This window comes from Buteo buteo, chromosome 8 (assembly GCF_964188355.1).
Source record: "Buteo buteo chromosome 8, bButBut1.hap1.1, whole genome shotgun sequence".
Taxonomy (NCBI): domain Eukaryota; kingdom Metazoa; phylum Chordata; class Aves; order Accipitriformes; family Accipitridae; genus Buteo; species Buteo buteo.
This window is the reverse complement of record NC_134178.1, coordinates 39,900,905-39,924,934: the sequence shown is the minus strand read 5'-3', so window position 1 is coordinate 39,924,934 and position 24,030 is coordinate 39,900,905. Positions and strand designations below refer to the sequence as shown.

The following is a 24,030-nucleotide window of genomic DNA, read 5'->3' as shown; positions in this document are numbered from 1 at the left end:
CGGGGACGCGACCGCCAATAGCAGCGCGCCTTCCTTTTCCCGCCCTTCTCCCGAACGGCAGAACCTGCGCGGAGCTGGGGGTGGGGGGAGCGAAAGGGGGGCGGGGAACAGTGAAGTCACAGCGCCGCGGCGGTTGGCTCCACCCTGCCCCGTTCTGATTGGACGGTCCGCAGGCGCTGGGTAGGATTGGCTGATTTCAAGAGTGGGCGCGGCGGTTGCGGCCCGGCCGTTGCGGCCCGGCGATGGAGGCGGTGCGGTGCGCGGAGCACGGTGAGGGGCGGCGGGGAGGGGAGGGGGTGTCCCGCCTCTGGCGGGGGGTGTCTGTCCTGGACTGACCCCTTCCCCTCTTCTCCGCCCTGCAGGGTCCCTCTGCTTCCTGAAGACCGGCGTCCGCGATGGCCCCAACAAGGGGAAGAGCTTCTACGTGTGCGGAGCGCAGGGCTCAGCGGCCTGCGGCTTCGTCCTGCCGGCGCCGTAGGTGTAGGGCTGGGAGGGCAGGAGGCCTCCCCCTGCTATGCCAGGAGTCGTAAACTTTTCTTAGTCACATAGTTCTCGAGAAGACTCTCCGAGTTTTTTTGTCCCAAGTAATTGGTTTTGCTGTTGCTGTTCCCTGGGCAGCTTGTCTTTATTCTTCCTCTTTTCCTTTCCTCTTTTCAGTATTCCTGCTTCTCACTGCTTGATCCATGAGGGATGTATGGTGGAGCTGCAAGTCCTGGTTCAGCAGCAGCACAGAGATGAATACCAGTAAGTTCCTCAAAGTGGAAACAAAAGGTTTGTTGTACAGGTGTGAACATCTGGAATTGTTTGATGGCGGCTGGCTTGCAATTTCCTTCTAGAATCGAAAAGGCTTATCTAGCCTTGAGGCCTTCACTTAGCATGTTTCAAAATGTTTGCTATTTTTATTGGCAATTATATTCAATGATATAAACCTAAGTGATCAGATAACGTTTGTTTCTAACAGAATTGAACATGGCTCTGTGATTGGATTCATCCAAGACTCGGGATGGTTGCATCCAATTCACCAATTCTGATAAAGTTGTTGCAGCAGTCTAGTTGGCTGCCAGTGATACTAAAAAGCCAGTCAAAGAAACTCTCTAAGACTCATTTTGAAGTTTTAGAAAGCAGGCATTCTTTATTGCAGTGCTGGATGCATGAGGGATAATTCCACCTAGCATGCATGCCACAGCTTCAGCACAAACAGGTTGTATGGACTAACGATTACATATTAATCAGATTAGTATACATATATATAGAAATTATTGTAACTGATTATCACAGTACTACCTACATCCGATCGTGCACAATGAAGAATTAATGTGAGTCGAAGAACTGCTTTTACGACCACCGACCCATTTGAGATTCTGTTGGCTGTCCTTGAAGTCTTTGTTCTTGTCCGTGTTCTTTGATCTTTAAGCTTAACACAGTTTCAATCACATGTGGTCAGTTTCAGCATTGTTCTCGTCTAGTGTACAGGAACATCTAGTCATAAGAGCAAAGAACTGCAAAACTTATGAGTAACTACCTCTACTAGTTAATTGCTTGGCTATACTTTTGTCTATTGTTTCAATCCTAGTGTTAGTATAAGATTTCTAATAGTTATTTACCAAATCTCACTTTTGCAGTCATCTAGCAGCAAACCAGTTTCCACGGCTGGTACAACATATTAAAACCATCAAAATATTTAGACATACCATACAAAACGTATGGACATATGCTATCACCAGTTTAAAAAAAAAGATCACATCTAAAGCTTTTCTGCTCCTGAGGTGCTTTAAAGATGAGGTGGCCTGTGCAGTGTAACTAAAAGAATAGCTTGTTTCCTTACACCCTGAAATCAGGGGACACTTCTGAGGCTCTGAACATAGACAATATTTTTGCCTGAGCAGTTCCTTTTTTATTGCTAAAAATTAAAAACCAAGCCACTCAAAACCTTAGGAATCTTTACCCAGAGAACAATGCTTTTGTAAAAAGCTTTGTTGCCAATGTTCATGGCCTTTTGCTTATGCAGAAGTCTGGACGTAAAGTGCAGATCAAGAGAACTTGTCTGTGATGGTTTCAGTGCAAAGTACTTTTTAAAGAAAGCTTAGAGTTCCTTTACTGGCTCCTGCAGTTCAAATCTTGTTTTATTCTCTGGTAGGTTGTTTTACCGATGCCTTAAGAGTAAGTTGAATGGGAAGAAATGGTGTGGAAGTGTCCCATGGCAGGTATGAATGTTTCATTTGTATTGTAGTATCAGCTTATTCCAGCATGACTTTTCATTCTGTATACTGTAATCACCTCTGAGACTACATAGTGGGAGAGTTTGTATTTTCTAGCTGAAAAGCGTATCAGCCTGCTCTCCTCCAGATGAGACTTCTCATACTCCTAAATTGTGTGAAGTAATTGCTGTTCTCCAGTCTTAAAAGTTGCTTGGGTTTGATCTCTGGCTGTCCTCTTTTCTTGAGGATGGTCCTGTTGGGACTTGATCCCCAAAAGACATGGGAATGGCAAAGAAAGCAGAAAATTCCTTGTAAAATGTTTATCCTGATACTGTTAAAATGATAGGAAAGATGATGTTTGCCAAGAATGAAGTCTTGCTTGAGATGATCAGGTTGTGTGTATTGTTAACAGGCTTTAATAATGTGTACGTTAGGTATTTACTCACTTATATACATTGCAGGACCCAAAAGCTACCAAAGCGCCAAAAGCCTTGGGATCCCAGCCCAACACAGCACTTCTCTTCAATCCCAGCGGCCAAAGAAATCCATTCAAAGTGATAGATAAGAATCGTGAACCATCATCCTGGAAACAAATTAAGCAAGGAAATGGAGAGGAAAGTAAAGCAAAAGGAGTAAAAGCAGAGAAAGAGAGCAAGCTAGTGTCACATAAAGAGAAGAAGTCAACCTCAGATTCCTCCATAGAGAAAGAACCTCTAGAAGGGCTGAAAACTAAAAAGAAGCAGTCCATGGGAAATAGGAGTGATCCAGAACTTAAGGAGAGCACAGTGTCTGAATCTAAACTTGATCTTTCGGAGACTTGGAAAGGGAAAAATACCCTTTGGGCTGAAGAGAAATACGGTGGCAGTGATGGGGAATCCAGGAAGTCTTCCGAGTGTGTGGAGAAAGAGCGAGGCAGGAGACCAAAGCTCTTTCCACTAAGTCTTGGAAAGCAAAGTACAAGTACCAAGCCTCCAGAGGAGGAGCAGCTCAGAGAGAAAAGCTTAAAAAGCTGTGGGGAGAAAGAATACATTGGTCAGAAGAATGGAGAAATGAAAGTGATGTCTAAAGAAGATGCAATTTCCCCAGCATTACCACAACTGGCACTGCAGCATGCTGCCCTGAAGGGAGGAGCAGAGGCAGTGCTGCCCAAGACACGAATCAGGCCAGGGCTGGGACAGCCTGCTGCTGAAGTCTTTAGCAGTGACAGTGATGAAGAAGGATTTGTTTATTCCTCATTAGGTAGAAGTAAACCTGAGAAATCAGTGGAGGGTTTGCAGTCAAGAGAGGTTCCTTCAGGAAAAGCAGGAAAGAGTATGCAGGGCACATCTTTGCCAGGAGCTGCACCATTGCATCATGTGGAAGGAACCCAGGATCCTAAAGCTCTTCACAACCATCTTGTAGTCCAGCTGAAGCAGAAAAAGGTAATTTATTGCACCTATTCCTTTTTTTTTGGTTCTGTGTTCAGGGTGACTTCCCTAACTCGTGACAGGCATCAGAATATGGTATCCCCTCACAGCTGAATCTCAAAATATTTGGATGGTTTAGGAAGATGGGGCAAGGGAGGGAGTTCAGCCTAAGCACAAGCTAGCTGTTTTAAGCCGCATATGAGACAATTAGCCCTAAGGTAATACAGCCTTCTGTGTTTGGGGGTGCAGTTTTGACCTTCTTGGGGTTGTGTCTGTCTTTTACCCAGAAAGTAATTTGCTTAAGGTAGAACGGTGCACAGCCAGCTTAACCTTTTTAAATAATGTGGCTGTTTCTGGTGGTCTGTCATGGTCTTGTGAAGTAAGAGTGATCTAGCCATGAAAGCTCACACAAAGATGAAATAAACTACCTGTCTGTTTGCTTTTTTTAATAATTACTAATAACTATGTTCCATAGTTTTTTTTATTATAAGATCCCCTGTTTGCTTAGAGCTCAGAACAGAACCTCAAAATAAACAGTCAGAACTGTTGTTCCTGCTAGTATAGAAAGAAACGTGCAAGTAGGTTGAACATTAGGTGCTTTGAGAGATGTTAAGATTGTCCAAGTCACTTGACTGCCTGTTCATCCTGTTTCATAAAAAGGGCGAGGTTCTGCGTCCTTCCATCTCTTCTAAAGTACACTAATGGTTAGTTTATTTTCTGCTAAAAGACTATTTAACCACAATGAATTGCATTAAATGCTTTTGGAGATTGTAGAACAGTATCAAAGTACAAATTACTACGGTATAAGATTAGTGTTTTTAAACTTCTGACCTGATTGTTCTCTGTTGGCAGAGAGCTTGGTAAGCATGCTCAGGTTTTGGATTCTTTTTTGTTTTGCAGAGTACATTGGCTACAGTGAACATTCAGCTGCTGCCAGATAAAGGGGAACGGTTATTAAAGCAAGTGCAGGATTTGGAAGCTACACTCGGTGCTCTTAACGTTTTGACAGCAGATACTACTGAAAAAGGTAGGGCTAAATTTTTTTGCTGTGTCTGAATGTTTCAGTTACCAGATACAAAATAAGCACCTTTCAGTGTGCCATTCCTGTAAAGTGATTTCCTAATTCTATTAACTAGTATTAATCACCTGTGGAAGAGAGGCATTTTGCTGGGTTACCTGTACAATGACCTCGACAGGAGAGTTACTTTGTGATCATAATATCAATTGTGTTGATGAAAAGGTCCAGTTTGACAACTCTGGAAACTGAAGATCTCTAGCAAGGAAGCAGTAATTCACAGGCCACCACACAACAAGCAGTCCCAATGTCTTATACCATATCTGGTTTATGCAAGACAGACCTTTCCAGGATGGAGAGAAAAGCTCAGGAGTTCTTGGCCCATTTGTTCTTGGATGTTTCAATAATTTTTGTGACCAAAACATTGACAACAAAGACGTCTTTAAAAGGAATAGATCCTCTGGGAACTGTATGCAGAACTGACCTTGTGTTTGCTCTTATCTGATCACAGTTGCAAAGTTCACTGCGTTGGTATAAACCACACATTGAGGCTTGAGCTGAACTGCATTGCCTCTCACATAAGAGCAGGCTAAGAGCATGCATGTTAGTAGTTGCAGTGGCTCAGGTGATGTGGTAACCTGCTACCCTGCTGTTAAATCCATATGACCACTTAATAATATTTTGCAAGCAGACTATTGGGCAAAACGAGGGGCCTTCTCTGGGCTGTAAAGCAAGGCTCTGAGGTCTGCTGTGCAACCTTTTCAGCCTGTGATTCCTTTCTTATTAAGGGGAGGATAGCACAACAAGCAGCAGCTGCCGTGAGGAATTTTTGCCTAACCCATTTGGCAGGCCAGGTGGTACAAAGTTGATAACACCACTACTACTCCAGGATCCTACAGCAAGGATCTCTTCAGGCTCACACAGTCACCCCTCTGCTGCTGCTACTTTGGGTTCCAGTGAATATTATGGCCACAGTTTTGGAAGTAAGTACAAAAAAGACTTTTTTTTTGTTAAAGAGAATACTGGTGAGAACTATTTCTGAAATAATCCTGCAACTTGTGGATATACGTGAGTACTAAACCTTTTTTGTTACTGTGAGCTGCATACTGCCCCCCAGGCATCTGTAGCCACTGAGATCAATCTCCGAGATGAAAGATCTGCTTGGGAAAGTTAGCTTTGTAAACACATTTCATGCATAATACTGTATCTTTCCAGTGAACTCTGGTGTGCAGAATTTATATGGAGGAAGAATGACAGAAGACCGAATCAGGGCTGTACACAGTGCCACAAGCGAGGCTATTAATCATCTTCACAAATCTCTAGAATCCTGTCCGACAGAGCAGACAGCAGCTGAAGATCCCTCTGGATTGAAGGTGAGTTGGCAAGGATGTTGTGCTGATAAATGAAGCGTAACGTCTGGGTGGTACCCTAGAGCATCCTGCCCTTTCACACTTTGAAGTACTTTGCAGTTTTCATCCTGCCAGAAGGAGATGCTCCGATTACTTTCTATCCATGAGAGTTGCTTCGTATTGCCAATGCTGATGTTCTACCCTCTTGCTATGGTGTCTTGAGAATATTTAGTGCTTGAATGAAGCAGTAGTGCCTTAGACAAAGCAACCAACCCACAATCATTTATCTGTACATGACTGGCAACAGAGGCAGGTCTCTAATGAGGAACAGACTGAGAACACTTACTGTTATTTTCTCCCCGTTAGGTCTCCCAGTGAGCTATAAGAAACAGTGTTTTAAAAAAACGTTGTAGAAGATTGAGTTCATGCAACCCAGTGGACTCCAGAGTAGTCTGTTCTGATTTGCCAAAGAGCAGCGCTCTATCTATCAGGTGGTGCAAAACCCATAGTTGAGGTTTTGTACAAGATATTGGAAGGCACATGCCTCTGCAAGATGGTGCGTTGGTGTATATATGTTGTGTCACTTGTCAGATCCTCTTGGGACCTTTTCAGTGCTAGAGAAGGCTATTTGATGTCTTATGATGATAGTATGTAGTCCTTCTTCCCGTCTTTTAAGAGTCTGTAGTGGTCTTAGACTTGGTGAGAAAAGGGAAGTGTTCTCAGTCCCTCTCATTGACAGTGATGCCTGTTGTGAGCAAGGTAGGCTAGGGTGGATTTTCCACCTGAACAAGCCGTCTTTACATGCTCTGTGAGGGCTAGGTTGGTTTGTGCATAAAGCATTAGCAAGACTGATCTATGGTACTGCTGACCTCCTGTCTGCAGAAGTTGCCTATCTTAGGTATCATTGTCCATGTGGGAAAAGGACAGGTAGGCAAACTCCTTGTAGTTAGATTGTAGTAGGACAGTTCAACTGGATAATTTGGTACAGCAAGCAGAAGTGTCTGAACTTTGCAAGGTGTTTCCTTCGAATCCTCTGTCTCGCCCTCTCAGGTTCCGCTGCTGCAGCACCAAAAACAGGCACTCACATGGCTACTCTGGAGGGAGAGTCAGAGGCCGTGTGGAGGAATTCTAGGTAAGCAACAGAACAGGGAAGTGGGGTTTGGGGGCAGATTTATGGCAGCAACAGTTTGGCATATAACTTACTGGGAGGCCAATAACTGGTTATTTGGTAGGCATGTTGAAGGGGCTTCTTTTTCTGTGCCTTTTGACCAATTACAGCTATTAACCCATTGCTAAATCATACCCTGAAATGGTCATATTTGTATTTTTATTTCCCAGGTTCCTCAGAGCAATTTCTGTTGCAGTATTTACCTCAGTGTCAATCTGAGCTAGTGGGGCTCTTTTCAGCATGTCATCACAACTTCTGTGTGTCTTTTTCCAGCGGATGACATGGGCTTGGGGAAGACTCTAACGATGATTGCTCTCATTCTGGCCCAGAAGCAGCTGAAGACAGAGAAAAGAAAGGAGAAGTTAGAAATGTGGCTATCCAAAAACGGTACAGAATTGTTTCCATCATACAGTACATACATTATGATACAGTGCCATTTGAAATGCCTAAAGTGTTATAGGTTAACAGCTTGTAAAACAACAGACTCTATCTGTGCTCACTTCTCTTCTGTGAAAAATTATACTGGGCTTAATATTTACTGCACTCCCTTGCAAGGCCCTTCTGTTGATCAGTGTCATTTGTTCTTCCATTGGATGTGTAGGATTTCCCGAGTCATTACTTTATATTGCTCTGGGATTTATTTTTTTATTGATTAGTTTCCTGAACCAGTTAAAGCCAGCATATGCTGTTTTGAAAAGATTCATAGTTTTTTCGACATATGTAAATATATACATAGTTTTCATAGCATAAGGACTTAAATTAATGGCTACTTACCTCACTGCGACTGATTATTTTTTTTTTTTCTTCTCCCCCCACCCCCACCCCCCTTCCCCAAGATTACTTTTGTCTTGTCTGTAGAGTTAAGGGATGTTAGAGTTTTTAAGGAGTATTGTTTCTGTGTCCACAACCTGTTACTGTCTCCATCCTCATGGAAGTGGCATGGTCCTGTCTTGCCAAGTTTACTGACCGTGTGTTTGTTTTTCCTGTGTCGTTCAAAATGGTAACATTTCAGTCTTCTAGAACAGGGAAGAAGAGTGTATTTGGCAATATATTCTTAGGAGAGGTCAGGGTTAGTTCCTGAATTCTAACCTTTCAGCTTATCCAAAGGAACTGCACAGATATATAGCATAACTCTGAGTGGACAAGAAGTGACGCATTAGTGTTTTAAGTAGAGTTTTTCTCCACCCAGAACTAACAGTCCCAAAGAATGCAATGTAGAGATGTCTGCTTCACAAACTATGCTCATAGGAAAAGTGGACCAATCATCTTAATTGTTGTGAATTTCCAAAACTTCTGTCTTTGTTGTAGTCTAATGTGAAGACACTGAAACTTGTCTGCAATATTTCCCTGCAGATTCCACTGTTATCCCTTCCCACAGCACTTTAATCATCTGTCCTGCATCCTTGATCCATCACTGGAAGAAAGAGATTGACAGACGTGTGGGCTGTGGCAAACTGAGGGTCTATTTGTACCATGGGCCAAACCGAGATAAACATGCAGAGGTGTAAGTGCTAAACCATAAATATGACCAAGAAAAGTAAAATACTACTCAGCAAGAGATTGTGTATATCAGAGTTGAAATTCAGTGGCTGTAGAGTAATGGAAGAACCTGAAGTATGGAAATCTGGAGGATCCAGCAGGTCAGGCTGATGTCTGCTGTCAAGGTGTATATAGCAAAACCTTTATGGCCTGTACCCATGCCGAGTGGTTCTGGCGCAGACTATTGCTGTTCCTGATAAGACAAAAAAGTTGTATATTCTCTAAACCATTTCTTGCTTGCAGAAACTTGTCATTGGCAGTTTCTTCCATGCTTGTGCTTTGTGGCTGTATTTTTTTTTTATCAGCTGTATGTGTAGATTGCTGTTTTCTACACCACTTTAGGCCATGCTGAACAGTATTTCTAGATGCCAGATTTGAAGTAGGGTTCATGTCATGTGGTGTGCGTTCTGTACCACTGGCTTTTACGGTCGTCTTGAGCTTGCTGTGTTTACTTCCAGTATCCATAAAATGGGGACAATGTGTCCTTCCTGTTTGACTGCTATGAAGCTCAGTTCTCTGTTGTCCTGGTTTTGGCTGGGATAGAGTTAATTGTCTTCCTAGTAGCTGGTACAGTGCTATGTTTTGGGTTTAGTATGAGAGAGGAATGTTGATAACACACTGATGTTTTCAGTTTTTGCCAAGTAATGTGTAGACTAAGTCAAGGATTTTTCAGCTTCTCATGCCCACCCAGCAAGAAGGCTGGAGGGGCACAAGAAGTTGGGAGGGGACACAGCCAGGACAGCTGACCCAAACTGGCCAAAGGGGATATTCCATACCATGTGACGTCATGTCAAATATATAAACTGGGGGGAGTTGTCCTGAGTGGGGGGATTGCTGCTTGGGAACTAACTGTGCATTGGTCAGCAAGTGGTGAGCAATTGCATTGTGCATCACTTGTTTTGTATATTCCAATTATTTTTATTATTATTGTCATTTTATTATTATTATCATTATTATTTTCTTCCGTTCTGTTCTATTAAACTGTTCGTATCTCAACCCATGAGTTTTACTTTTTTTTCCTGATTCTTATGCCCATCCCACTGGGTGGGGGGGAAGTGAGCGAGCAGCTGCGTGATGCTTAGTTGCTGGATGGGGTTAAACTACGGCATCTGTAGAACTGCATTTCAGTTCTTGTAGAACTAACTGTGTTGTTCTTAAACCTTCAGCATGCTTTTTGTCTGTCTTGCAAAATTAATTCCTCATTTATTCTTGTTCCTGATTACTACTTTCCCTTTATGCAGGCTCTCTGAATATGATGTTGTTGTCACAACCTACAGTCTTCTCTCCAAGGAGGTTCCCACAAGCAAAGAGGAAGGGGAAGTGCCTGCTCAGGACTATGATGTGGGGGTGAGAAACCATATTGTTAACAGAGGATTGCCTTAACATTTTGTTCTGAGGTGTTGCAAGCTATTATTGTTTCAAGTAGCACCTTATGTATGCTACAGTGAGCAGCAGAGCAGCAGGTTGAATGTGTTTTGGTTTTTTTTTTCCTCCCTGTAAGTCACCTGTTGAGTTTGCACAATAAAAATAAAGTGATGAGAGACGGTGCTGTGAAGTGCAGAAAGACAATGGGGAAAAATATTCACAGTAAATCTGTTCTAATATAGAATATTCTATATTATAATATATAGTAATATAAAATGTGCTACATTGAATACAGTTGAAATGTCTTTAAATGTAATTTTAAGAGCACAGTGATGAATCTCATACTCTTCCTTTTGAGGTGAGACTGTGAAGGAACGCTAGATTCTCCTATTTGGTGTTGTTTGCTGCTTGAAGGACTAATGTCACTTTAAACTACCAGAAACCTGTCGTGCTCGGACTCTGGGTCAATCTGAGCTGAGACTGAGGCAGTCTACATGCTGCACTCTTGAAGAAACAGCAGTGTATTTGCTAGGCTATGAAAATAATAGTGATTGCTGAATGCTAACACAGTATAGAGGAAGTCCCATGCTGGTGGATATTGTTGTCTTCTACCTCGGGGTACAGATCTAGATGTAGCTCTTGAAGCAGACAGGCCTTTGAGTTTCCTGAAACTTCAAGGTGGCATCTATAAAACTGTAGAGAGATCACAATAATGGTATGTGGTCCTTGGTCCCAGCCTAGCAAAATTTTACCAATATGAAATGCCTCTTGGGAAGAAAGAGGCAATAAAATGTTAAGAGCAAGAAAAACAGCAAAAGATTAGAAATTGTTATTAAGAACAGGCAAATGTTGTATTCTTTGGCTTATAGACTTTCATGGAAGCTTTGAAGAGAGGATTTTTTTGAGGGGGTCTCTTACATGACAGTAAGAGCTCAGATTGCTGCTGACTAACATCAGGAAAAGGCTTCTAGCTGGAAAAATATGTTTGCTTGTGGCTCTTTAGAGAGCCTAGCAAGGTTATTGCTCTGGGTTATAAATGGTCTGTGTCTTCTTTCAGAGTGGATCATCTCCCTGTTCCCCTCTGCTCAGGGTAGCTTGGGCTCGAGTTATATTGGATGAAGCTCACAATATTAAAAACCCAAAGGTTCAAACCTCTATAGCTGTGTGCAAAGTGAGAGCCAGTGCCAGATGGGCTGTAACCGGCACGCCAATACAGAACAACTTACTGGACATGTACTCTCTCCTGAGGTAAGCTGGCTGCACATGAACACATGAGCAGGGCTCCAATTCCAGTAATTCTTTGCTGATGAAGTGCTGAAGTTGTTTCTAAGTTTGAGAGGTTTCTAAGATATGTAGGGTAGCGAGACTAATTATATTAACACTTCAGGCACTGGATTGCAAAGGCTGTGGGTGAGGCGTTGCACAAGGCTGGCAGTGTGTCTACTGTTGTGTGTAGCTATTCTGCTTCCATAGAAGATAAGGGGGAAATTACTTTAGATCTCCTATGTCTCCAAGATGAATATCCACAAAACTAACTTTAATGGACAGAAGTTTTGTGCGATAATCCCTGTTCCTACCAGGGCAGCCTGGGAGGACCTTATTAAAGAGTGTTGTGCTACAATGGCATTGAAGGAAATGGTGAAAACTTTGGCTTCTCTAAACAAATGATAAACAGGTTAAACTCCGTGCTCCTCATTGCTGAGGGGAGAAAGATTATGAAGGGTGTTGGAGAACCAGAGGGAACTTGCATTTGGAATTAATTTTGGATATTTGAAATTAATTCTCAAGTAAGAGGTATGGGATTTTGAAATAACAAATGAATACACTTTTTGGCAAGTGCCTCTGCATCTTGATGTCCTTCATTTGCTGGTGATGCTTGAGACATAGTGAGCTAAGAGGAATTGATGGATACAGAATCAGAAGGATGCTTTGATGGTATTAGTGATGGTAAGACTTTTGCGCAAACAAGTTATCAACACAATTACCTAGAACTGTTTTAGCGCTCCAAGCAGTTCCAGCATTTGGAAATGGTTTGCTCTGGATAGCAAGGAATTTGGTTCTGGTCACTTGAGAGTAACTGAAGAACTCTTCTTCCCTTGGTATGAAGTCTCCTTCCTTCCTGTCATAGGTTTCTACGTTGCTCTCCTTTTGATGAATACAAAGTGTGGAAGTACCAAGTAGATAACAACACAAACAAGGGAGGAGAGAGGCTAAGCCTGTTAACCAGGAGCCTCTTATTACGGAGAACTAAGGACCAGCTGGATTCAGCTGGCAAGCCCTTGGTAAGAACTTCACCCTCCACAACTAGACAATCATTCCGTTGTTTTCCTTGCAGCAGCCAGTTTGTTATTTACATGCATAAATTTGTTAATGTGTGGGTTTTCCTGTCTACTGCGGTCTCTTGAGCAAGAGGAGCGAATGCCTGTGGGATGCTTTGATTGCTTATCCAGAAAGCAGAAATATACAGAATAATTAAACCTTTTAGTTATAAATCACACACAGACAATAATACATCAAGTAATTGCAAGTAGATGTCCAGTTGGTGGAAAGTTAGCCTAGGTCTCTGAGCTAGCCTTCATCTCTGAGAATCAAAGCTGCTGCATGTCAGATGGATCTGGTGCATGCTGGAGCATTGGCTTTCTGCACTACTCTTTACAAGTAGTCTGTTAAACTGAGTATTAGGTCATTGGTGTGTCCATAAGCCTTTAAAAGGTGTAGTTTTGGTGTACTGTCTGATTCTGAATGGGGAACTGAGAAGCTACTTTTACAATGCAATAAATTAATCCCTCCATGGTAGTTATGCAGCAGTCTGTACTTAGTTGCTCATGCCTTTTGTTATTGGATGATTTGGAATAAAGATTTTTATCTTGAGTGTTAACCAGGCTACTTGGAGTTCTGCGAGTATCTATGTTGTGTCATAGTTGTATTAATACAAATAACTTTAAAGAAGAAACAGCTATCTTCTGAGACTTAGAATGTGGTGTTAAATCTTCAAATGCTGGTGTTTGTGACACTGTATAAGATTTTTGCACTATATACGTCTGATCCTGTGTATTTTTACTTCAGGTATCTCTGCCCCAGCGTAGCACACAGTTGCATCAGTTAAAACTTTCAGTGGAGGAGCAGTCTGTGTACAATGTGCTCTTTGCAAGATCCAGGTATGAATGTGGGTAGAGATAGGGTATTTTGTGGTTTTGTTTCTTGTTGGTATGAAAAATCAGAAAGAGCAACCCACTTTAGATAAGACAAGCTTTTGGACAAATTCCTGTTAATGTTTTTTACCTGTCTGCCTATCTGTCAGGCATGTTTGAAAATACATTGCTTGTTCTGGTAATAGTTGAAAGGGAATAATTTCTTTTCTCCCATATGTTCATGCCTTGCATGAGCTTTGTATTCTTGCCTTACACTTAATCCCATGGGTTTCAAGACTCCAAAGACTTGGAATTGCAACAGTAGTTCTTAAATGATGATGTACCAGCACTGGTAAAGAAGAGAATTTATCTTCTTTGCCCTGTGATATTTCTACAATAGGAAATTATGCTGGCCTCTCCAGATGGCTGTAATGCAAGCCAGTGTCAGTTTGTGTTCTGCTAGCATCTCTTTCAACAGCGTTGCTGTAAAGAGTCTGCCTTCCTTTTAAATATACATTTAAATATGTCCTTTTATTATGAACAATGTTATCTATTGGGCCCTGGCTCCTATTATACTCAAGGTATTCCAATAAGCAGATTTGCTTCCTCTTGTGTTTTCCAAAATGGATCTTGGTTTTGATCATATTCAAGTTAAACAAAAGTGAGGTTTTTTGTGATTGCTTTGTGACTAAATGATTAATGAAACCTTCCTTATCTTAATGCATCAGTATCTTGCCTGTTAAGCTCAGGTCCCCCTTGCCTTTTTTCCTGCTGTAAATCCCACAGTCTCCGTCTTGTTTTTTCAGGTCAACACTACAATCCTACCTAAAGAGACAAGAGCAGAAAAATGAAGGCAGAGAGTATGCTGGTGGTAACCCGTTTGAGAAAGGTTTAAGCACTCCCTCCCCTGAAAACACTTGCGGAAATGACTCTTTAAGTGCACATTTAAGGAGGGGGAACAGACCTGGTCACATGGGGTCAGGACTTAGAAATTCTTTGAAAAAATGCTCCCCTGATGTTACAAAGAATCCTACCATAGTATTCCAAAAGTCTTTTCTCACTGTTGTGGCTCTGGGCAAATCTTAACCTCCCTGGATCTAGAATTCCCTTCTGAAATAAAGGCCTAATTTCTCAGAGAAGAGATGTCAGTATTAGTATAAGGTATGTGGTACTCTGATTTGTGGTATTGTTGGTTTTTTTTGTTTTGGGGTTTGATGGGTTCCTATGTTAAATCAGGTACTTGCTTGCCTGTTGGTTCTTTTATTGATGAAACTCTTGCTGGAGGTGGCTGGGCAGTACTTGGAAATGCCTCCAAGAGCTCTTGATGTTTTTTCTTCCTTCCTTGGCAGTTGCACAAGAGTTTGGGATCAGTCAAAAGGAATTTCTAGCAGGCCCCCAAAGTGCCTCCCAGGTCTCAAGTACTGTCCACGTCTTGTCTATGCTGTTGAGGCTCCGTCAGTGCTGCTGCCATCTCTCCTTACTGAAAGTGGTAATTGCATTGTATTGTGGTGGTTTCGTGGGGATTTTTTAAGTGTTTGTGTAAGTTAACTGACTTTGTAACACCCTCACATCTCTTAGCTAGGGATGTATGAACTGAGCCATTTCTAGGACTGTGTGTTTTACAGCCCAAGAGGTTTTAGATGGACGTACTTCCTACTGAAGAATTTCCCAGCATGACCTATGTGGCCAGCTGTGTTTCTGGAAATACCTTTATTCGGGGGGGGGGGGGGGGGAAGAAACAGAGTTTTAATGGCAAAGAAGTCTTGATCTTAACCTAGTATTGAAAATTGCACAAGTCCACAAGTGTAGCCTGTTTTAAAGGCTTGTGCTTTGGAGAGCTCTGTAAGTGCTTTGACTGAAGTTGCCTTGCATGAAGTAGACTAAGCTTTCAGAAGCCCTTTGCTCTGTCATATAACACAGCTGTAGACTAAGTCCAGATACTAAGGGAACAGGCAGGGATTTATCTTCTAACACCTTTAATCCTGCAACTGTTAAATGCTATGGGAGGGACAATCTGAGGAGACTGGATGACAGAAAATGGCTAGGCTCACATGCTTTCCCTACGTTGCCCCTTCTTGGGGCAGAATAAGGGCCCAAAGGGACTGTTCATCTGACCCAGTAGTGTTTCTTAATCTTTCTGTCTTCATATTGCATAGTTTCCTTCAAACCCACTGTTCTCAGCAGACATTGTGCAGACTGTGGATCAGTACTGAATTTGATCTCATGCTTGACTGTGATCCCTTATTATATTGCTTGCTTTCCCACAGGCTCTGGACCAAGTTAACTTGAACAGTGAAGGTCTTTCCCTCTCCATTGAGGAACAACTTAGTGCTTTGACCCTGTCTGAGCTCCAGACTCCTGATTCCAAGTCAACAGTCTACCTCAGTGGCACAGCTTTTAAAACAGATATCTTTGAAATCACCAGGGAGAGCACCAAGGTATTCCAGTTGTGGCTTTCTTACCTTCCTTGAGAAGCTTGGAATTCAGCACTTTGCCTTTTAAATTGTTAATGAATTGTCACACCTCGGTAATTGCAGATCAGGCTAAGTTGGCAATTTAGATGAAATTAGGTGAGTAGATTGATAGTCTGCTGAACACCTTCTGGGAAGGCTCCAGCTTCTCAAGTGTTGATGGCTACTTCTAATAAAGCTGTGAGAATCTGACTGTGCTGGTAAGCTATCAGTGAAAATCTTTAGCACTGGATTCACAGAAGTTTAGAAAAGCAGGCATGTGAGAGCATGGTGCTTGTGAAGAGCTAGAAAAAATGGGATGGCAGCAAGCAGCAAGAGGAGAGGTGGCAATAACTTGGCTTCTCACGGAAAGGTTGAAATCTATAAAACATGCTTGTATGATTTGATTTCTTAACCCTGTTTTCCATGGTGGGAGTGTTCTTACTAATGACTATTAAAATATCTTGAAAGTCTGAGTGTGGAAGCAATTCCAGTTGAAGAGTTATTTTGATCACTTCCTATTTTAATGAAGAATAGCCAAGCATGAGCTGAGTTATGACAGTAAGCAGACTAACACTTCTTTTTTTTCCTGCAGATAGCTCACCTCTTGGCTGAACTGAAAACTATTCAGAGTCACTCGGAGTCTCAGAAAAGGTTAGTAAGCATGTCCTTTTCCTTAGTCATAGTGATTGAGAGAAGTATGTTTCTTGACAGCAGCAGAAATAGTTTAAAATAATTGAATACAAACCTCCTGGTATGGTAAAATGGTAGCAGTACTGCAGCAGTTGAAAGCAGATTTTGAGGGAAAAAAATAATTCTAAGATAAAAGAGCATAGCTTAAGATGTATATAAGTGTAAACCTAAGGAAATGTATGAAGAATCTCAGGCCTTGAGGCCCAGGAGGACTCTTCTTTTCTCCAAAAAACAGAATTGGGAATAATTTGGTTGTGTTGAGAAATATTTGCCCTCAGCTCTGCAACCGACCCCACCACCCAAAAAAAGTGGGGGAATAAAGTAGTGGTTAAAAATGAACCTGTCTGAGATAAAGGAATGCATTGATCAGAGGACTTAAGTGTTGCTGAAGTCCTGCAGCTCTGACTGCAAGTTCTGTCTGTCTTTGCACCAGACTGCACTTTTACAGGGTTTTCTGCTTGTTTTTGTTAAACAATGTAGAATGCACTTAGAGGTGTGTGGCTGCAAAGTAGTTACACCTGTGTTGTTATGTTGGGGGTGGGTTGGAAGGGTAAGCCCTGTTCTTGGGCAACTCCAGAGTTGCACCATATGTAGAAAGCTTTTTTCCAAAGTCTTTTCCAAAAAGCATTCCCACCATAAGAATGGGAACACCAACATTACTTTTGTTCCCTAGCAAAAAGCTATCAAACAAATTATTGCCTTCCAAACTGTTTAACCCAAAAAGTGTGGGGAGTGAGAGGCCCAGGGGAATCCAAGTTTGGTGTTGCTGTTGATTCAATTTGCAGAAAAAGCTCAAAATTGTGATTGGTAGGTGTCAATGTAAAATCCCAAAATAGAGGTGAAAGTTATAGACTTAATTTGTCTGAAGTTTATTGGGTGTTAGCCTTCCACAGCACGTTCTACCACTACACCTACAGGTGGATCTATTTCTGAATTGGGAGGGGGCTTGGCTCCAGTTTGCAGTGGGGAAGAGTGCCTGAATCATTGTCTCCCCTTGGGTGAGATGCTGCAATAACCAAACTGTTACAGTACACACAGAACTTGTTCTAAACTCCCTTTTCTCTCTCTCCAGTGTTGTTGTTTCTCAGTGGACGAGTATGTTGAAAGTTGTGGCTGTGCACCTCCAGCGATTAGGGTTGAAGTATGCGATAGTGGATGGCTCTGTCAATCCTAAGCAGAGAATGGATGTGGTAGAACAGTTCAATAACAATCCCAAAGGGCCTCAGGTATGCAATGAGGGCAGGGAAACAGTTACTAGTGCTGCTATGAGCAGCTGTGATAGCTGACTTCATGTTTCCATTTACTGGCACCACTTTCATTTGGACCTCTAGGTGCCGAGATCAGCAGGGAAAGAGGTAGCTGTAAAAACAAATGTACATCTTATAATGGGCAGTAGCAGCTGCTAAAAAGCTCCTTTTGATGTTAACCTTCTGCACTGAGATCATCGGACTCCAAAGCTAGTTCAAAGGTGGTCCAAATCATCAGTGTGTTCAAAGATGGTTTTGCCACAGACAGTAGTGTGGAAGATGTGGGGCCAGTTAGCTCTACTCAGAGCAGGATGGTTGTTTTCAGCCCATGCTTCTGCATTGGAAGATGTTTCTTTTGGTAGATCACTTGCTTGCCAAGGAGCCTGTAAGAATTTATTGCCATTTTCCAAAGCATCAGATACTTTTTACCAGACTAATCTTTTTGAGAAGAGCGGATGACAGTTGAATCTGTGAATGAGGCTAAAATTAACAAGAGCATACCTCACCCCTGTATAAAGATAGGAAGACTAGGATTGGGCCGAGAGAAGTCATGGTTTTGCACACATCCAAAATAAGGTGACCTCATGTGACTTCTTTCACTCTTGAGTTGTTGGTGTTTGGGGGCAGGTGGGGTGTGTGTGTTTAAATACTGATGAACTACAGTGTGTTGGCTCTTCTTGAAAATAGTTTCTAGTCTGAAATTTTGGCCAAGGGAAGGAAGCTTGCTAGGTAACTAAAGACGTGTGAATCCAAAGTAATTATTCATAATGATTACACTTCAATCTGGATGCTGACATTCTTGTGATTGAGGCAGGTCAGACTGTCTCCTCTGAGGATGGATCTGTGACTAGAAGGGGAGAATGTGGTGCGTTAGCTTGTTTTCTTTGCTGGATTTCTTGAACAAGCTGCTGTCCACAAAACAGATATTTCTCCTTCTAGCTTTGAACTTAAACAAAAGAAGATTTCTGCCAGCTATATGAGTAGCTGACCCATTAAACAAGATCAGGGTTTTACAGTACCATACCATGAAATTGAGTAATAAATATATGTAGCAAGTGTCTCTGCCCTTAATTGAGTTCTTTTCCTGCTGTACAAGAAATCTTCTCTAAACTGACCATCTGCTATATCCCTGTTCCTCCCCAGCTACTCGTCTTTTTCTAGATACAAGGTTATGTGGAAACAAAGTGAAAAGAGTAGCAGGCCATTTCAGTCCAGTTGCCTGTGTTTAAGTAATCATTATTGTTAATTCAGAGTTGGTGCTTATTGGTCCCATTGTTGGCAACAGGCTGTCATCAGAAAGGCTGGTCATTTGAGTGGGACACAGAGAGTGTCTGAACTTTTCAGTCCTTTCTCTAGTCTGTAAAAATGTATCACGGTAATATACATGGAATAGTAGGCTGGCCTCTCTGAGCCATAAATTCCATGTCCATGCTTCTGTGCCTCATCAAGTAACATCTGGCAAGCTCCCAAATACATAATAAATACATGCATCTAATATAAATATGATAAACAGATCATTTGGTTCAAATTAATATGTGGAGTATATGAAACATTAATTTTCTGGAAACAGGCTCCTTAACTCTCTTTTGGCCTTTGAAGGTAATGTTGGTCTCATTGCTGGCTGGCGGTGTTGGCCTGAACTTGACTGGAGGAAACCACCTCTTTCTCCTCGACATGCACTGGTAAAGAGAAATAAAAGTTCTATCTCAGAGGATATATGTAGGGCGTGTTCCTTGCTTTCTCACCATGTGTATTGTGACGTCTGATACAACTGGGTTAGGAGGGAAGCGTTTAGCTGAGTAAGGGCTAGTGGTGAGTTGTGGAAAAGTGTTTTTACTCTAGTCTTCTTCCAAGACACTCTGATTTGTCAATCCAGTACTCACTGCCATGAAATACAGTTCTGTAGGGGTAAAAAAATAGAGGAGGATAACAGCAATTCAAAGAAGCATGTGTGCAGTCTGTATCACAAAAGGATACTGGGGACTTGGTAGTCCCTAGTTTAATTTCTTACAGTAATGAAAATGGTACAGTAATGGCTACAGGGAATTCATCCTGAAACAAATTGATTGTGTGGGGCATAGTCAGTAATCAGGTATAGCTAGTGTACCTTGTGGTCTTACAGGGCTATGAAAATAGTGCATATGAGCTCCTAATATTTATGTTGTCCCTCAGCAAAGTCAGAATCACAGTTTTTAACTAAATTGTTGCTCATGGGAACTTACAGAGCAAATTAATGTGCTTCAGTACAAAACCAGCTGCTGAGTAGCAGCATTAAGGAGATGTTTCTACAATATGGAAGTTATGCCAACAAGTATTCCCTGTAGCTGTGTGTCAGAGCCATGTCTTATGTAAATATTCTTGAGTGAAGGCCTCTTTCAATGGAGTTTGCCTTCCTGCTTCACACTCCTCTTTCCTCACCAGCTCCTCAACTTTCTCTGAGTACTAACTATTGGCCAGAAATATGGGGCTACATGGAACAGTGGTCTCATTCATACAGCTGACTTTGTGTGGAATTGTAGCATACTTCTACCAAGGGCAAAGGGAAATACAGTCAGGGTGAATATTGGCAATCAAGCTAGTAAACCTAACGTAACCTAGGAGCAGTTTTAGTTCTACAGAGGAAGAAAACAGGATGCTCTGGAGGCAGGCAAATGAGGCAAGCTCAGAAGTTTCAGTATTTCAGTTATTCCTGAACACAAGCCCTCAAGCTATATGTTTTTTCACATTGCAGGAATCCTGCTCTTGAGGACCAGGCCTGTGACCGCATTTACCGAGTGGGGCAGCAGAAGGATGTTGTGATACACAGGTCAGGATTTTGCTTAGCAGTAAATGAGGCTGTTGCTGCTCATGTACTGTCTGGCTTTAGTTGGTGAGACAAGGCCTCGGTTTGAGGCTTGTTTCTTTACCTGAAGCTAGGCACAAGGTCTGACAGTGGGATTGGGGTTTGGGCACTGAGACAGAGACCACATGAAAATGTTTCTATGTGGCATTTGCCTGCATGTTGTTGTCCTGATAGCTAGCAGTGGTTTGTTGTTTTTCAACCTGTGATTTAGTGGGAATGTCCTGTTCATTCCCAAGAACAATTCAGGCACCAAACCATTTCTCTTCTCTTATTGAGTGGAGATTTTTCACCATGCTCCCTAAACCTGGACCTTTCTAATATCACTAACATATTGAGCATTTCTATTAAGTGGCAAAGTTGGCTTTTAGAAAAAGCATCTGTAATTGTAAGTACTAAAAGGCTAGCTTAGTTATTGTAAATGCTTGATAAATTCAAAGAAACTGGAATCTAAAATACTATTTTGTGTATGATGCTTTTAGTGGAATAAGTGCCATCAGTTATCAAACAATCATTACAGGATTTAGTCACAGAATTACTAGTGCTTCAGATGACCAAAGCTAAGGCCTTAAGTACATCAGACTTTTATTTGAAATGTTTTAATATCTGGATATGAGAACAGCTCTTTTCTGTGCACAGGTGTATTTTGTCAGTCACCTAATAGGCTGTTAATTTTTGAGACAAGTCTTTGGAAATTTACTGGGGAAGTGCTTATATAATGCTGACGCTTTTTCCTAGCAGTTGAGATGATGTGGCTTTGGTTTTAGGTTTGTCTGTGAAGGAACGGTAGAAGAAAAGATCCTACAACTCCAGAAGAATAAGAAAGTTCTTGCCCAGCAGGTGCTGTCAGGCAAAGGCGAGGCCTTCACTAAGCTCACTCTGGCTGACCTCAAAATTCTCTTTGGCATCTAATTATCCTTTACAATAAACAATGGAAAGTGATTTTATACATACAGGTAACTGTGCAGACTTCAACAAAGAACTGCTGTTTTAAGGTGGTCATTTATTTTGAACAAATAACTACATTTTTTTGACTGTTTCAGGAAGAGAAGGTATCAACTTCAGCAATTTTTTTTAATACTGAAACTAGACCATGTATCCAAAGGTTAATAAAATTAAGCTATTTTAAATTAAGCTATTGGTTTAAAACACTTTTGAGTAAATATAAAAAACAAACATTTGCTTGTTTCTTGGTTTTCTGCATATGCTTTTTAGTTAGGAAACTTTCCTCTTCAGGACAGGAGAAGCACAAGCCTAAGTGAAATAAGACTGACAAGCGTGAGGTAGGAAAGTTCAGAGATTGAGTGGGCATGAAAGAAACAACAAAAAAACTTTAGCAGGATGCTATAAGAAGACTATAGAAACCTTATAATGTGTGAGTAACAAAATGAAGGAAGGACTTAGAGGAATACTTCATTTTCTCTTTTGTTCATTAGGAGGACTTTTTATATCTAAGTGAAGAAGCATTTCTCTACTCTGCTCAAAATATTTATTCAAGCAGGGAAGTAGATTTCTGTTATGTTCCTATGAAACAGAACACAAATGCCTGATTGTTCTGGGTTTTTCTTTTCTTCTGAGTATTAAGTAGTGTAAGGTTTCCTTGGTGCAAACCTTTTAATGTATAGACTATTCTTCCTTAGAAGATGCTCCCATTTTTTAATAGTAGATGATTTGCAAGTCCTTGGTTAATGGTTTGTATTCTCTCTCTTATCAGAGGTGGTATATGCAGGTAAATGAAGTTTCTAGGCAATATTTTTTTTTTTAATTGGTAGTGCATCTTCCCTGCTTCCATCTCCCTCTGCTGTGTCCCTGGCCATATCTGCTGCATATTCTGGTTTTCTATTGATAGTACACTATTTCTCTGGAATTTGGCGCAGTTCCTGTAAGTTCCATACCAAATGAGGGCCTTTGAAGAGCTTATTTCTAACGCTAAGTGGTAGAGCATGACAAGTTACAGTGCTGATAAGAAATTAGATGTTGGTTCCTGTATGGTCATTCCCCATGGAATAAGATGATAGCATTTGGTAGCCCTTTGAGTAAAGGAGAGATCTATTTGCAGATCAGTGGTTCCTGTTAGCACAACAGTGTCCTGGTGGAGTATGATACAGCTGTGTTACTCATTTCTCTTACCTGCCTTGACATGACGTCCAAGTGAAGCTGTGGAATTATTCCAATTTATTGCACAGATACAGGGGCTAGGGGGCACAAAAAACCAGTAATTTGTAGTTTTTGTGTGCTTATGTCCATAAATTCAGCCATGGTGGAAGCGTCTTGAGCAGCTTTTGGAACGAAGGAAGGCTGTGCAGCTTGGGCAATTTAACCATCTCAATTTGGGGAACATAGGACACTGCTCATCTGCTTTGCTGTGCTGGTTTTCTGGAAAACATATCCAAAGACATAAACTTTGCAAAATAACTTTATTTTTGTTTGGATGTTTACATTAGCAGAACTTGGATTATAGTTTCTTCTTTGGACTTCATGTGCACTCTGGCCTGAGCTCCTCTCCCTTTCCTTGGAGCTACTGTTAGCCTAGCAGGTTTCTTTCTTTAAGGAATATTAGTAAATACAGTTTAAATCAACCTCTTGTACACATTATCCCTTCATTCTGTGTGTCTTCCTTTGGCTGAATGTAACTGTAGTCTCAATGCAGTATAACTGCACTATCTGTGTATCAGATACTGCCATGGGGATGAATTGCTTTTTCTATTTGTATGAAATTCTCAGCGGGAAAGGGCTTCAGCCTTTCTTAGGAAACCCACGTAACCGATGGGATATGAAGTGACATTCAGCTTAGTTCAGAGAAATTCAGAAGCTGAAGGTCTAGCGTGTAACTCTGGATACCATCTTCTGAAATGGCAAATTAATGCAGCTACGAGAAGTGAATGAAGGCTATGTGGCTTTGGTATTAAGGTCAAATTTTTAAAGGAATTTTGTTGGGGGGTGCAGGGGGAAGTGGTTTGACTTTGGTTTGCACTATTATCTTCAGAACTGAGAAAAAAAATGTATCTCAAGAGTACTGCTAAATGTTAGCCCATGTGTAACCAGGTATTTGCACCTCACTCCAGCACAAAAATATTAGGGGCTTGTTTCTTTACAGAAAAGAGACTTCATTGTAACACTTAATATAAAGAAGATGAGGGGTTCTTTTTCCACTCCTTTGTCAGAAAGCACTCTCCCTTTGCCTCCGACTGTCCTGAAATCATCTTCTACAGGCTCAGGGGAAGTAAAGCAGAACCAACCTGCAGCTCTAACCCGTGCTCTACAGCCGAAGCTTCCTCTGCTGTCGGCCGCCTTTGCCGCTGCCCCCACGGAAGGTGCTTCCTCTCCCGTTCAGGTGCCAGAAAAGGCGTGTGTGCTCCGCGCCCGCCGGGGAAGCCGCCGGGACGCAGCGGGTGGGATGCGGCGGGCAGGGGCTCGGCGGCAGAGCCGAACCGGGCCGGCGGAGACCTGCGCCCAGCGGTCAGGATGGCCGAGCGGTCTAAGGCGCTGCGTTCAGGTCGCAGTCTCCCCTGGAGGCGTGGGTTCGAATCCCACTCCTGACAACTTTTTTTTTTTTTTTTTTTGTCTGCGCTCCCCGGCGCGCTGTTTTGAGGCCTCGGTAGCAGCGGGGCGGGGGTCTGCCGAACGCGC

General features: G+C 41.9%; 1 protein-coding gene and 1 non-coding gene across 3 annotated transcripts; both read left to right on the top strand.

Moving 5' to 3' along the window:
• Positions 1–216: 216 nt before the first annotated feature.
• On the top strand, positions 217–21,545 carry TTF2 (transcription termination factor 2). 2 transcript variants are annotated; one of them, XM_075034294.1, is made up of 23 exons: positions 217–270; positions 363–474; positions 658–744; positions 2,138–2,204; positions 2,660–3,619; positions 4,505–4,631; positions 5,408–5,602; positions 5,835–5,992; positions 7,019–7,100; positions 7,410–7,523; positions 8,490–8,640; positions 9,917–10,022; positions 11,098–11,288; positions 12,169–12,322; positions 13,107–13,198; positions 13,978–14,060; positions 14,521–14,660; positions 15,439–15,609; positions 16,217–16,275; positions 17,387–17,540; positions 19,161–19,243; positions 20,293–20,367; positions 21,168–21,545. In XM_075034294.1, exons 1-23 carry the CDS (start codon positions 243–245, stop codon positions 21,310–21,312), a joined length of 3,534 nt encoding a protein of 1,177 aa, XP_074890395.1. In that variant the 5' UTR covers positions 217–242; the 3' UTR covers positions 21,313–21,545. The 2 variants fall into 2 exon arrangements, 1 of the variants encoding a protein (XP_074890395.1); XR_012651347.1 differs by lacking the exons at positions 15,439–15,609; positions 16,217–16,275; positions 17,387–17,540; ... (1 more) ...; positions 20,293–20,367; positions 21,168–21,545 and having other exon boundaries at positions 13,978–14,332; positions 14,521–14,630.
• Positions 21,546–23,859: 2,314 nt separating this feature from the next.
• TRNAL-CAG (transfer RNA leucine (anticodon CAG)) lies at positions 23,860–23,942 on the top strand. Its single transcript has one exon. It is a non-coding gene; the product is annotated as a tRNA-Leu (tRNA).
• Positions 23,943–24,030: the final 88 nt, after the last annotated feature.

What these genes read in the sequence shown, in the direction of transcription:
- TTF2 (XM_075034294.1), top strand. Translation starts at nt 243, where the DNA reads ATGGAGGCGGTGCGGTGCGCGGAGCACG. An exon ending in CACTCGGAGTCTCAGAAAAG is followed by an intron (nt 16,276 to 17,386) that starts GTTAGTAAGCAT and finishes CTCTCTCTCCAG; the next exon opens with TGTTGTTGTTTCTCAGTGGA. An exon ending in TTTCTCCTCGACATGCACTG is followed by an intron (nt 19,244 to 20,292) that starts GTAAAGAGAAAT and finishes TTCACATTGCAG; the next exon opens with GAATCCTGCTCTTGAGGACC.